Here is a 14999-nt window from a genome sequence, read left to right on the forward strand (position 1 = left end):
ATACGTAATATGAGACAGTTTATTATTAATTAGACGAACAAAAACATCGTATGGTTTGAATTTAAAACACGTAATCCATTCTTCATTACGATCGTGAAAATAATAAGATTGTTTCGATACCGATTATCGATACCCAGCACTAATCGGCGACCATACATGGCCGTGGATAGTTAAAAATCAACAGGATTCTTCATCTCATGGCTTTAAACACTGTACATAAATTTAAAGTCAATTGGATATCAACTTTAGCCTCTAGAGCGTCCACAACCTTGATATACCACATATTTCCATCATTTGCATTATTCGAGGGGCGGCCATTTTGTCCGTCAGATTTGGTCCAATTTTCAAAAAATTCAAACTCAACCATCATTACACTGTAACGGTGATATATTCACGTGTTTTTTTAAATCGGATAATAATTGTGACCTCTAGAGAGACCACAAACTAAAAATGCGATTTTTCGAACAGTCAAGGGCCATAACTCAGGAAGTTACAATCCAAGACGCGCAAATATCAAAAAGAACCAAGATCTTTGGGTTATAAACATGCATTTCAAGTTCCATCAAAATCAGATCAAAATTGTGAGCTCTAGAGGGTCCACAACCTTGATATACCATATTTTGTGTACGAAGGGTGGCCATTTTGTCCGGCAGTTTCGGTCCGATTTTCACAAAATGTTTTTCAAGTTCCATCAAAATTGAATTCAACCATCATTAGGGTGTAACAGTGATATACTAAAACGTTTTTTTAAATCGGATAATTCAGGAAGTTACGATCCGATGTGCGCGAATATCGAAATGAAACAAGATATTCGGGTTATAAACATGCATTTCAAGTTTCATCAAAATTGGATAAAAATTGTTATCTCTCGAGTGTCCACAAGCTAAAAACGTGACTTTTCATACAATCTGGGACCATAATCCATGAAGTAATGATCCGATACATGCCAATATCGAAAGGAACCGAGATATGTGGGCGTATAAAAATTGCGACCCCTATAGGGTCCACAAGCTAAAAACGTGATTTTTCATACAATCAGGGACCATAATCCATGAAGTTACGGTCCGATACATGCCAAAATCAATGGAAACCGAGATCTTAGGGACATAAATCTATATTTCAAGTTTCGTTGAAATTGGATAAAAATTTGACCTGTAGAGAGTCCACAAACGATTGTGGACGGATGGTTGTCGGACGCGTGGCTATTTATATAACGGAGACCGGTAAGGATTTTTTACTGTTTATTCTTTCCTTTTTACAGCCCCTATGATAGTCATGTATTACCGATACGTCTAAATAGCAATGCGCATCTGCACGTTGCTATTTAGTTGCACCTCATGTCAAGCAAAATAATGATTTGTTCACAACTCAAATAATATTTTAAAGGTAATTACCGAGTCGTTTTGAACAGATATCGGCATCTCCAGTATCGGCAAAATGGCTGTGTATCCGCCGATAACAATATTTACAGATATCGCTTGCTATTGCTATTACATCAATTTTGTGACAATTGTCTTCTAACATAATATAAAGTCAGAGACCATAAAACTTACTCACCTGGTAAAATTTCCAATGCCTTTTTACATGCCAATTCATAGCCAGCGATTACTTCAGTTACTGACAAACCCTACAGTAATAGAAATGTAGTCATGTGAATACAAAGGAGGTAATTATGTATCCCATAGACAAGTCAACAGTGAAGACTATATAATGTCCCCTTCCCTCACCCAAAATAAATAGATGACACTCATTAAACACTTAATGAAAATGCTCATTATCGACCCAGTTTAATCCCTCTCACTGTGTTCTGAAGTCTTGGTCAATCAAATTGGTTATCTCCTAGGCAGAAAATGTTCATCAAGATATTCACATAACTAACATCTACACCAAGTTTAAACATTCTACCTCACTGAGAAGCAGATATCTATTAGATTTTTTCAGTATTTTCTTTTTACAAAAGTACATACAATATACAGGGGTTTCATTAACAGCCGGCCGCCGGCAAATTTCCCCGGCTACTTGGTTAATTGCGCCGGCTATATTATGATTCCATCTGAGAATTTATTATGTCATGAAAAGTTTGTAAAATGGAGTACTTCTTTAAGTATAAATGTACTGGTATACAGAGTTTTGCTACGTAATATAGAACGTAATATAGAAAGGGTAGCCGGCGAGTTTACAAACTGTACGCCCAACAATAAACAGCGTCACGGTTATCGAGTTTAAAAGCATGTGATAATTAACAGGCGGTATTCTGTATCTCCTTTCAAAAAGAGTTACCGGTGTAGTTTAATATCGTGCCTTCCCTTTTTTCACCCACTCTACTTGAAATTTCTTAGCCATCAATTACATTTATACTCAATATAAAAGGTACTACGAGGCTTATCTCTTTATACCTTACTATTTTACATACTTTCTTTTGAAAACTGTTATTTATACTGGCTAGTTTTCACGCATTTCAGAGTTTCCAATAACCGGTATTTTAACTTCCCGTTGGTCAATGGGACCGGTGAACAATGATAACGGAAAAATCATAAACCTCAACAAAATTAACTGCTACTTTATCTTTCCATTCATACCTCGTGTCAAAAATCACGTGCTGACCATGTGTGTCGAAAACTGGTGCTATTTATAGTAACTTGGGTATGGCGGTTTCTACCGTCTTGAAAATCGCTGCTCTATGTCTGCATGATCTTCACAAAATGGAGCCAAAGCAGACAAATCTTTCATACTTTAACGGGGGTGGTGATACATACATGTACTATCAAACGCAAAAGAAAGATCGCCATACCTTTCGTAGTTACAGTGAGTAGTGCACCAGCGGAGGAAAGACAGGTTTACGTCGGTAAAACTTAATATATGTCTCTGCGTAATCGTTTAGTTTTTGTCTGTCACCTTTTAGTTTTTATTCATTTGATGATGATAGACAAACGACACACTGATCACGTGACAACCATAATTGAAATTGCTATAAAATAAAATTTTGTTTGACTATCTGGAATAGTCTGCAATAATAACGACAACATTTATAAAATAAAGCTTCTGTCAGCATGTGTATTATCAAGTAAAAAATCATAACGTTAAACAATATTTAAAACTTAAGCTTATAACATCGCTGATTCATTGACCTAATTCCAACGATGTCGCGTATCATCAGTAATGGCGATTCTTTCGAAAAAATATATTATTAATGACTGTTTCTCGGAGTATTCGGTGTTTTATCAGTGGATTATATTCAATGAAGATTTAAATTTAACTAACAACTGGTTTGTGAAACCATCAAAAATGTATGATCCAATTAAAATTTTAATATCTATCTGGAATTCATATGGACCTGTCATGGAACGTTGGAGCGTCAAAGACGTGCGATTATCGTAATTCACAATACAATCCATGACGAGATTATATAACGGTAAACTGACATGGAATAAAATATGTAGTAACTACCGACCCTACACCCAATAATAATAATAATGACTGAAAAACGAAGTTTAATAGCCCACGATGTATTGATGTACCAGAAATCTATATATACATTAAAGATAGGATGCCAGGCAACAAAACATACGCCCACAGCAGCTAAATCGTCCGAGCAGTCGTCAAGGGTTGTCGCATATTTATTCCTTTGTAGGTAATTGGGGGCCTTTACAAGACAGTTCCATACAGATCAGATTATAAATTTTGTCGTTTGAGGGTTTACAAGGTTCTACAAATTGAAACAAGGGTCTCAACTCTGGAAGTAATCTACAGAAATTGTTGAAATTTGACAGGCTTTTTCGTTTTACTAATTTAAATATTAAAATAATGCATATAAATTTCATACAGATCACATGATCACTTTTGTCATTCAAACGTTCACAATCGCCATAACTCTAGAAATTATTGACGGAAATTGCTGAAATTCAATAGACTTGTTTCACAAATTTAAATGATGCATATAAATTTCATACATATCGGATGATAACTATCATCAATCGTGCATTAACAAGGTTTAACAAAGTGAAACAAGGGCAATAACTATAGAAGTAATTATTGTAAATTGCTGAAATTCAAGGCTTTTTCGTTTCACTAATTTAAATCATGCATATAAATTCCACAAAGATCGGGTGATAACTTTTTGCGTTAGAGCGTTCACAAGGATCAATAAAGTGAAACAAGGGCCACAACTCTAGACGTAATAAATGGAAATTGCTGAAATTAAATAGGCTTCTCCGTTTCACTAATCTAAATAATGCATATAAATTTCACAAAGATCGAATGATAACTTTTGGCGTTGGAGCGTTCACAAGGTTCAATAACAAAAAACAAGGGCTATAACTCTAGACGTAATAAACGGAAATTGCTGAAATTCAATAGGCTTCTTCGTTTCACCAATTTAAATAATGCTTGTAAATTTCAGAAAGATCGGATGATAACTTTATACGTGAGAGCCTTCACAAGGATCAATAAAGTGAAACAAGGGCCATAACTCTAGACGTAATAAACAGAAATTGCCGAAATTCAATACGCTTCTTCGTTTCAGTAATCTTAATAATGCATATAAATTTCAGAAAGATCGGATGATAACTTTTGGCGTTAGAGCGTTCACAAGGTTCAATAAAGTGAAACAAGGGCCATAACTCTAGACGTAATAAACCAAAATTGCTGAAATTCAATAAGCTTCTTAGTTTCACAAATTTAAATAATGCATGTAAATTTCAGAAAGATCGGATAATAACTTTTGGAGTTAGAGTGTTCACAAGGTTCAATAAAGTGAAACAAGGGCCATAACTCTAGACGTAATAAACAGAAATTGTTGAAATTCAATAGGCTTCTTCGTTTCACTAACTTAAATATTGCATATAAATTTCACAAAGACCGTATGTTAACTTTTGGCATTAGAGCGTTCACAAGGTTCAACAAAGTGAAACAAGGACCATAACTCTAGACGAAATAAACGGAAATTATTGAAATTAAATAGGAGTCTTCATCTCACTAATGTAAACAACATATATCCATTTTAAAACAATTGGATGATAACTTTTGGCGTTCACAAGAAATTGTGGACGATGGACAGACCGACGGCAGCCGGACCGACGAACGGACCGACCGACAGACGAACGGACGGGGGCGACGGCAATATACGTCCACATTTCAATGTGGGCGTATAAAAAAGAGATTGATAAAGGGATTGTTGATTTAATGGTTAAATCGACCCATGTGCCGCTGTTTTCGAGCCGCCTACTCTGATACTTTACCCATCTACAGTAATATTTAATGAAACCCCTGAATATACATATTTTTTAATGAATATCTGTATATCTGAAAATTTCCATTCATCCTTAAAAGATATACCTTTTCAGAATGCGCTTTAAACAAAAATGGATCATCGAGACTGTTTTTTTTATTGTACCGACTTTAGTAATGCTAATATCGGGGTTCTGAGTCGAGCAATTTGACTGGAATTTCCAGCATATCCTATTCACATTATCTATTTTTAACTATTATAGTGAGAACTGCCAGTTCTTTATCTAATCTCTCATAATGCCCCTTTAAGATTTTTCTTTTTCGAAATTTTTCTGCCTAATGCAGACCTATTGTAGAAGTTGATATCGCTTTAAAATTCAAGGATGTAATAATATCAGATGGCTGAGAGCTGATCATTATGGAAGTATAACGTTGCCAATATTATTTCATTGTTCACGGTGCAAACTGCAAATGTCAGTCGTTCACAATACGTATTTTAGTTTTACAATTTACAATTTCCATTGCTCAACAATACCAATGTCACGGTGTTAAAATACAGAATACACTTTTCAATAATACAAAATACAGTAGAATAGTTATTTTGCACATTACACTTCTGCATTCTGCATTTTGCATAATAGACAAATGCATAATAGAACCTTGCATAGTAGAACATATACCTTATATGGGATCTACGACGAACGTCATTTGCATACGGAAAAAAGTTCGGACTATAACGGAAATTAATGATTTACGCGATAAAGCCATAAGGTCACCTGGATACGAAATGAAGTTAGCACACATATTCCTAGCGCCAATAAAAACCTACATATAAATATCACGAAAATAATTGTTACCTTTATATTAGAAAACGACATATTAATGGAAAGTATATATGTAATAGACCCCCCCCCATGAAAAAAAATATACTATTACCGTAAACATACTAAAATATCGCACACTAGGCTAACTGAGCACGCTGAAAAGGGGTACGCCCACGCTGCATCAAAACGCACCCAAACCAGCTTTGGTGGCAAAATGTTTTTTTGTTTCATGGAATCAAGGGATGAATAAACTACTAGAATACAAATTTTCAGAAGCTTCCTAAGCTGGCTTTTAGAGAAATATCACCGTAAACATACTAAAACCATGGGGGGGGGGGGGGGGATCGGGTTAGGGTAGGCTAATCGCGCATGCAATAACTTATAAAATAGCTTTGGTGGCTCCAAGATCTTTATTTCACCAAATCAACAGATGGATAAGATATGTTGGCGTATCGAGTTATACCACCGCAAAGTTCCCAGCACCTGGATTCGAGGCGGGGTTCGCGGGTGCAATAAACAAGGGGTACGTCCACACTGCACCAAAAAGCACTCCAAATTGGCTTTGGTGGCAAAATGTTTTGTATTTCACAGAGTCAAGGGATGAATAACTACTAGAATACAAAAATCCAGAAGCCTCCTATGCTGGCTTTTAGATATATTACCGTAAACGTACTAAATATGTGAGGGAATCGGGATAGGGTAGGCTCGCTGCGCACACAATAACTTCTAAATTAACTTTGGTGGCTCCAAGATCTTTATGTCACCAAATCGACAAATGCATAAGGTGTCAACATGCCAAATTTCATTAACTTTCTATGTTGGAGTATGGAGATATACCACCACAAAGTAGCTAGCACCCGGATTCGAGACGGGGTTCGTGGGTTCAATAAATAAGGGGTACGTCCACGCTGCATCAAAAAGCATCCAAACCAGCTTTGGTGGCAAACGGTTGAATAAACTACTAGAATACAAAAATCCAGAAGCCTCCTATGCTGGCTTTTTGAGATAGATTACCGTAAACATACTAAAAATATGGGGGAATCGTGTTAGGGTAGACTCACTGCGCACGCAATAACTTCTAAACTAGCTTTGGTGGCTCCAGGATCTTTATTTCACCCAATTTACAGGTGCATAAGGTATGAACATGCCAAATTTCATTAACTTTATATGTTGGCGTATCGAGTTATACCACCGAAAAGTTCCTAGCATCATTATTCGAGGCGAGGTTCATGGGTAGAATAAACAAGGGGTATGCCCACGCTGCATCAAAAAGCCCCCAAACCAGCTCTAGTGGCAAAATGTTTTTTGTTTCACAGAATCAAGGATGAATAAACTACTAGACTGCACAATTTCAGAAGCCTCCTACGTTGGCTTTTCGTAAACGTACTAAATATGTGGGGGAATCGGGTTAGGGTAGGCTCACTGTGCACGCAATGACTTCTAAACTAGCTTTGGTGGCTCCAAGATCTTTATTTCACCAAATCGACAGATGCATAAGGTTTGAACATGCCAAATTTCATTAACTTTCTATGTTGGGGTATCGAAAAGTTCCCAGCACCCGATTCGAGGCGGGGTTCGTGGGTACAATAAACAAGGGATACGCCCACGTTTCATCAAAAAGCACCCGAACCAGCTTTGGTGGCAACATGTTTTGTATTTCACAGAGTCAAGGGATGAATAAATTACGAGAATACAAAAATCCAGAAGCCTTCTAAGCTGGCTTTTGGAATTATATTACCGTAAACGTACTAAATATGTGGGGAATCGAGTTAGGGTAGGCTCACTCCGCACACAATAGCTTCTAAACTAGCTTTGGTGGCTCCAAGATCTTTATTTCAGCAAATTTCTTTGGGGGGAGGGGTCTATTACACATTATTATATAATTTGCATTAGTATGTCTTAAAATGTTATTTTCTAATATAAAGGTAACAATTATTTTACTGATAATTACATCTAGGGTTATTTTTTATTGGCGCTAGGAATCTGTGTGCTAACTTCATTTCGAATCCGAATGCTGGAATACGGGTGAGAGATTCCGCTCGGTTACTATATAAGATTCTTTAACCTTACCCAAAAAAAGGGTTTTAGAGACTTGTCAATTAAACAAGATATTCAATTTAATTCTTAACAAGAAATTGATTCTCTTGAAATATCTGTTTTTTTACCGATGAGAACAAATAAGAACAGTCTCGTTAAATCAGACTATTATCTTTCAGAATCCTCTAATCGTCGAAATGATTACATTATAGAGCCTGGACGTTGAAGACTAACAAAATCGAGTACTATCCCCTTCTAATGACCTCGGCCTTATGGCTTTATCGTGTAAATCATTAATTTCCGTCATAGTCCGGATTTTTTTCCGTATGCAAATGACGTACGTCGTACATCCCATATAAGGTATATGTTCTACTATGCAAGGTTCTATTATGCATTTGTCTATTATGCAAAATGCAGAATGCAGAAGTGTAATGTGCAAAATAACTATTATACTATATTTTGTATTATTGAAAAGTGTATTCTGTATTTTAACACCGTGACATTGGTATTGTTGAGCAATGGAAATTGTAAATTGTAAAACTAAAATACGTATTGTGAACTACTGACATTTGCAGTTTGCACCGTGAACAATGAAATAATATTGGCAACGTTATCCTTCCATAGATCATGTCAGTATGATCTGTAGACATGGAGCATTTTGGTGGTGATATACTAAAATAATCTGACATTCTTCTATCGGACGTTGACGAAGGCTGTTAAATTTTTTGCTTACGACCCATGGCATGTGATTTGATGATAACTGACTTTCAACAACCCAAAGAATATATACGCAATTATAAACCGTAACAACAACCATGGCTTCATTTATTAACGATATACGGGCAACAGGAGTAAGAAAAGGATAAAACAGACGTCATAATTCAATAATCCCAAACATATATATGCACGGTGTGGAAATCAAAGCTTTGTGGCAAGAAACATTTATTGCCACGGTTATATAACCAGTGGCTGCCAGGCAGGATACGCCCACATTTTGCAAGAGATGGATAGAGAACAAGCTAAAAACAAACAGGATTTTTTGTACAATCAGGGGCAATAATTGGTCGTCCTTAGGGTGAAACGGTGATATAATAATACGTTTTTTTAAATCGGGATAAAAATTATGACCTCCATAGGGTCCACAAGCTAAAAACACGATTTTTCGTACAATCAGGGGCCATAATTCAGGAAGTTACGGTCCGATATGCACGAATATCGAAAGGAACCAAGATCTTTGGGTTATAAACTTACATTTCAAGTTTCAACAAAATCGGATAACCAGCGGCTGCCAGGCAGGATACGCCCACATTTTCGAGAGATGGGATAGAAAACAAGCTAAAACGAAAGTGATTTTTCCTACAATCAAGGGCCATAAAACAGGAAATTACAATTCGATATGCGCAAATATTGAAAGGAACCAAGATCTTTGAGTTGTAAACTTACATTTCAAGTTTCAACAAAATCAGATAAAAATTGTGACCTCTATAGGGTCAACAACCTTGATATATCATATTTTTACGCAATTTGAGAACGAGGAGCGGCCATTTTATCTGTCAGTTTTGGGCCGATTTTCACAAAATTCAAACTCAGGCGTCCTTAGGGTGTAACGGTGATATAATAATACGTTTTTCTAAATCTGATAAAAATTATGACCTCTATAGGGTCCACAAGCTAAAAACGCGATTTTTCGTACAATCAAGGGCCATAATTCAATAAGTTACAGTCCGATATGCGCGAATATCGAAAAGAACCGAGATCTTTGGGTTATAAACTTACATTTCAAGTTTCAACAAAATCGGATAAAAATTGTGACCTCTATAGGGTCCACAACCTCGATATACTATATTTTTACACTATTTGAGAACGAACGGCGGCCATTTTGTCTGTTAGTTTTCGGCAGATTTTCATGAAATTCGAACTCAACCGTCCTTAGGGTTTAACGGTGAAATAATAAACGTTTTTTTAAATCGGATAAAAATTATGACCTCTATAGGGTCCACAAGCTAAAAACACGATTTGTCATACAATAAGGGGCCATAATTCATGAAGTTACAGTCCAATATGCGCGAATATCGAAAGGAACCGAGATCTTTGTGTTATAAACTTACATTTCAAGTTTCAACAAAATCGGATAAAAATTGTGACCTCTATAGGGTCCACAACCTTGATGTACCATATTTTTACGCTATTTGAGAACGAAGGGCGGCCATTTTGTCTGTCAGTTTTCGGCAGATTTTCACGAAATTCAGGGATATATTAACACGTTTTTTTAAATCGGATAAAAATTATAACCTCTATAGGGTCCACAAGCCAAAAAACACGTTTTTGCGAACAATCAGGGGCCATAATTCATGAAGTTACGGTCCGATATGCGCGAATATCGAAAGGAACCAAGATTTTTGTGTTATAAACTTACATTTCAAGTTTCAACAAAATCAGATAAAAATTGTGACCTCTATAGGGTCTACAACCTTGATATACTATATTTTTACACTATTTGAGAACGAACGGCGGCCATTTTGTCTGTCAGTTTTCGGCAGATTTTCATGAAATTCGAACTCAACCGTCCTTAGGGTTTAACGGTGAAATAATAAACGTTTTTTTAAATCGGATAAAAATTATGACCTCTATAGGGTCCACAAGCTAAAAACACGATTTGTCATACAATAAGGGGCCATAATTCATGAAGTTACAGTCCAATATGCGCGAATATCGAAAGGAACCGAGATCTTTGTGTTATAAACTTACATTTCAAGTTTCAACAAAATCGGATAAAAATTGTGACCTCTATAGGGTCCACAACCTTGATGTACCATATTTTTACGCTATTTGAGAACGAAGGGCGGCCATTTTGTCTGTCATTTTTGGGCCGATTTTCACGAAATTCAGGGATATATTGACACGTTTTTTTAAATCGGATAAAAATTATAACCTCTATAGGGTCCACAAGCCAAAAAACGCGTTTTTGCGAACAATCAGGGGCCATAATTCATGAAGTTACGGTCCGATATGCGCGAATATCGAAAGGAACCAAGATTTTTGTGTTATAAACTTACATTTCAAGTTTCAACAAAATCAGATAAAAATTGTGACCTCTATAGGGTCTACAACCTTGATATACCATATTTTTACGCTATTTGAGAACGAACGGCGGCCATTTTGTCAGTTTTGGTCCGATTTTTACGAAATTTGAACTCAACCGTCCTTACGGTTTATTGGTGATATAATAATACGTTTTTTTAAATCGGATAAAAATTATGACCTCTAAAGGGTTCACAAGCCAAAAAACGCGTTTTTTTCGTACAATCAGGGAACATAGTTCAGGAAGTTACGGTCCGATATGCGCGAATATCAAAAGGAACCGAGATCTTTGGGTTATAAACTTACATTTCAAGTTTCAACAAAATTGGATAAAAATTGTGACCTCTACAGTGTTCACAAGCCCAAAACGTGATTTTTCGTACAATCAGGGGCCATAATCCATGAAGTTACGGTCCAATAGATGCCAATATCGAAAGGAACCCGAGATCTTAGGGTGATCAACCTATATTTCAAGTTTCATTGAAATCGGATAAAAATTGTGACCTGTAGACTGTTCACAAACAATTGTGGACTGACGGACGAACAGGGGCGATGACAATATACGTCCACATGAAAATGTGGGCGTATAAAAAACGAAACGAAATACAGATCTGTATTTTAATCAGATTGCCTGCACGTAAAGAACACTCTACAGATGAAATTTGACGAGTAGATGGCCACACAGTGGGCCAGACAGAGTTTCCCTCACATCACACAACACGACATATGTCCGTCTTCATTAGCTCAGTTGGTGCAGAAAATGAGAACATGAAAGCTCATATTATAAAAATTGGGGTTTAATAATCTCCATCGAAATTAACTACTTCATTTCAGGACTAACATATAAAATGTTGTCTGAACTCTATTAACCCTTTCATTACTAGTGAGTTTTATAATGTATGACGCCAAATCCTGACAATATTCAGAAAAAACGTCGAAAAAATATGCGAAATGTTCATGTGATTATAGCTCAAAACCTATCAACTTTCAAAGAAGACAAGTTATGATTTTCTGAAAGGAAATTGAATTCTCTTTCCAATGGAGTCAACTAGAAATATGCATCTCTCATCACTACTTATGTATCATAAGATGTATCTGAAAAAAAATTTGAAATTTTTTTCAAGATAACCTTTGGAGAAAAACTTAATGCTACAAAGTTCAAAATTAATCTGACAAGTTAATTTCATTTTAAGGAGAATTTAATTTCCTTCACAATGGTACAATATTTTTGAAAATCTGATGGTAAATAAAAAAATGGCAACCATTTTAGTAAAAGAGTAACAAAGTCGTCAACCGTACTGTGATTGTTGCGACGGAGGAAACCGTTAGGTTGTCGACATATTTTGCTTACCTTGACTTATTTAACTTAATATTAGGCCTAATGTACAAAGCTGTAGTTTTTAAGGCTTAATGGTGTTAACATGTATTCCATTGAAAAAGCTCAATATACAAAAATAAACAATTTTTTGTTGAGTTTCTGGGTGCTATCATCAAATTCGGGCGGCGACTTCAATGGATTGGATTTATGTTATTTATACTAGGTAAATCTGTTGTATACATGTATCCGGCGCCATCAACTATGTCAATCTGACCTACATTTGGAAAATTAGTCGGTCCTTGTTTTGCCGAAAAACGTTTGATAATTACCTTGCGAGTAATCTGACTCCATTCGAGATCGTCCCTATTTAATATGTCCTCAAAGTCATCATTTTCGCTGCTAGACTCTCCAGACGAATCGTATTCCAGTCCTTGTTCAATTTCAATGTCACTTTCATCGTCAAAATTATCATCCAATTCACGGTCATTTATTACCTCTTTTTGCTTCAATTCGGCACATTCAACGTCATAAGAATCGAATCCATTAAAATCGCCGTCTGAATCCGATGACGCCATTCAAAAATTCAACGAAAAACCTTCATTTTTACACAAAACTCTTCAATATAAAAAATTTCACGGAGGCCGCCATTTTGAATACTGCTATGTTTACAGTACACTCCAGTTGTCGTTAGTCACGTGAGAGTTTTGTTCCGAGTGGAAAATTACCGAGTTTTACCGACCGTCATTTCGGGCGACATCGGGCGATCCCGTACAGGACGTTACGGGCGGTTTCGGGCGCTTACGTAACGAGAGGGTTAAACGCTTGTTGGGATAAAATCTCTTGAGGTTTTACAAGTTAGTAAAAGCTCTCTTATGAGCAGTGACAACTGTTTTTGAACTGACAACATCCAAATAAACTATGTCATTTCAGGACTGACATGTAATATGTTGTCTGAACTCCATTAAATTATGACCTCTATAGGGTCCACACGCCAAAAAACGCGTTTTTGTGTACAATCAGGGGCCATAATTCATGAAGTTACGGTCCTATATGCGCGAATATCGAAAGGAACCAAGATTTTTGTGTTACAAACTTACAACTCAAGATTCAAGAAAATCGGATAAAAATTGTGACTTCTATAGGGTCTACAACCTTGATAAACCATATTTTTACGCTATTTGAGAACGAACGGCAGCCATTTTGTCTGTCAGTTTTGGGCCGATTTTCACGAAATTCGAACTCAACTGTCCTCAGGATTTATTGGTGATATAATAATACGTTTTTTTTAAATCGGATAAAAATTATGACCTCTATAGGGTCCACAAGCCAAAAAACACGTTTTTACGTACAATCAGGGGCCATAATTCAGGAAGTTACGGTCCGATATGCGCGAATATCAAAAGGAACTTTGGGTTATAAACTTACATTTCAAGTTTCATTGAAATCGGATAAAAATTGTGACCTGTAGACTGTTCACAAACAATTGTGGACGGACGGACGGAGGCGAAGACAATATACGTCCACATGAAAATGTGGGCGTATAAAAATTGTGAGATCTATAGGGTCCAAAACCTTGATACACTCTTTCTTTACGCTATTTGAGAACGAACGGCAGCCATTTTGTCTGTCAATTTTGGGTTGATTTTCACGAAATTCGAACTCAGCCGTCCTTAGGGTGTAACGGTGATATAATAATATGGTTTTTAAAATCGGATAAAAATTATGACCTCTATTGGGTCCACAAGCTAAAAACGCGATTTTTCGTACAATCAGGGGCCATAATTCAGGAAGTTAAGGTCCGATATGCGCAAATATCGAAAGGAACCAAAATCTTTGGGTTATAAACTTACATTTCAAGTTTCAACAAAATCGGATTACAATTGTGACCCTCATAGGGTCCACAACCTTGATATACCGTATTTTTACGTTATTTGAGAACGAAGGGCGGCCGTTTTGTCCGTCAGTTTTGGGCCGAAATTCACGAAATTCGAACTCAGCCATCCTTAGGATGCAACGGTGATAAAATGATACGTTTTTTTAAATCGGATAAAAATTATGACCTCTATAGGGTCCACAAGCTGAAAACGCGATTTTTCGTACAATCAGAGGCCATAATTCAGGAAGTTACGGGCCGATATGCGCGAATATCGAAAGGATCCAAGATCTTTGGGTTATAAACTTATATTTCAAGTTTCAACAAAATCGAAAGGAACCGAGATCTTTGGGTTATAAACTTATATTTCAAGTTTCAACAAAATCGGATAAAAATTATGACCTCTATAGAGTCCACAAGCTAAAAACGTGATTTTTCGTACAAACAGGGGCCATAATCCATGAATTTTCGATCAGATACATGCCAATATCGATAGCAGCAGAGATCTTTTGGAGATAAACCAATATTTCAAGTTTCGTCAAAATCAGATAAGAATTGTGACCTGTAGAGTGTCCACAAACAATTGTGGACGGACGGACAGGGGCGACAACAATATACGTCCACATGAAAATGTGGGCGT

At 36.4% G+C, this 14999-nt stretch overlaps 1 protein-coding gene across 1 annotated transcript in view; it reads right to left on the reverse strand.

The window, feature by feature from the left end:
• The window catches only part of LOC126811191 (T-complex protein 1 subunit theta), a 230372-nt gene that overhangs the window by 153556 nt on the left and 61817 nt on the right, over window positions 1-14999 (reverse strand). Inside the window, exon 4 of the mRNA XM_050536755.2 lies at window positions 1558-1627. Coding sequence (XP_050392712.2) covers window positions 1558-1627 — 70 coding nt within the window. The remainder of the gene's footprint in view (window positions 1-1557; window positions 1628-14999) is intronic.

Source organism: Patella vulgata, chromosome 2 (assembly GCF_932274485.2).
Source record: "Patella vulgata chromosome 2, xgPatVulg1.2, whole genome shotgun sequence".
NCBI classification, from domain to species: domain Eukaryota; kingdom Metazoa; phylum Mollusca; class Gastropoda; family Patellidae; genus Patella; species Patella vulgata.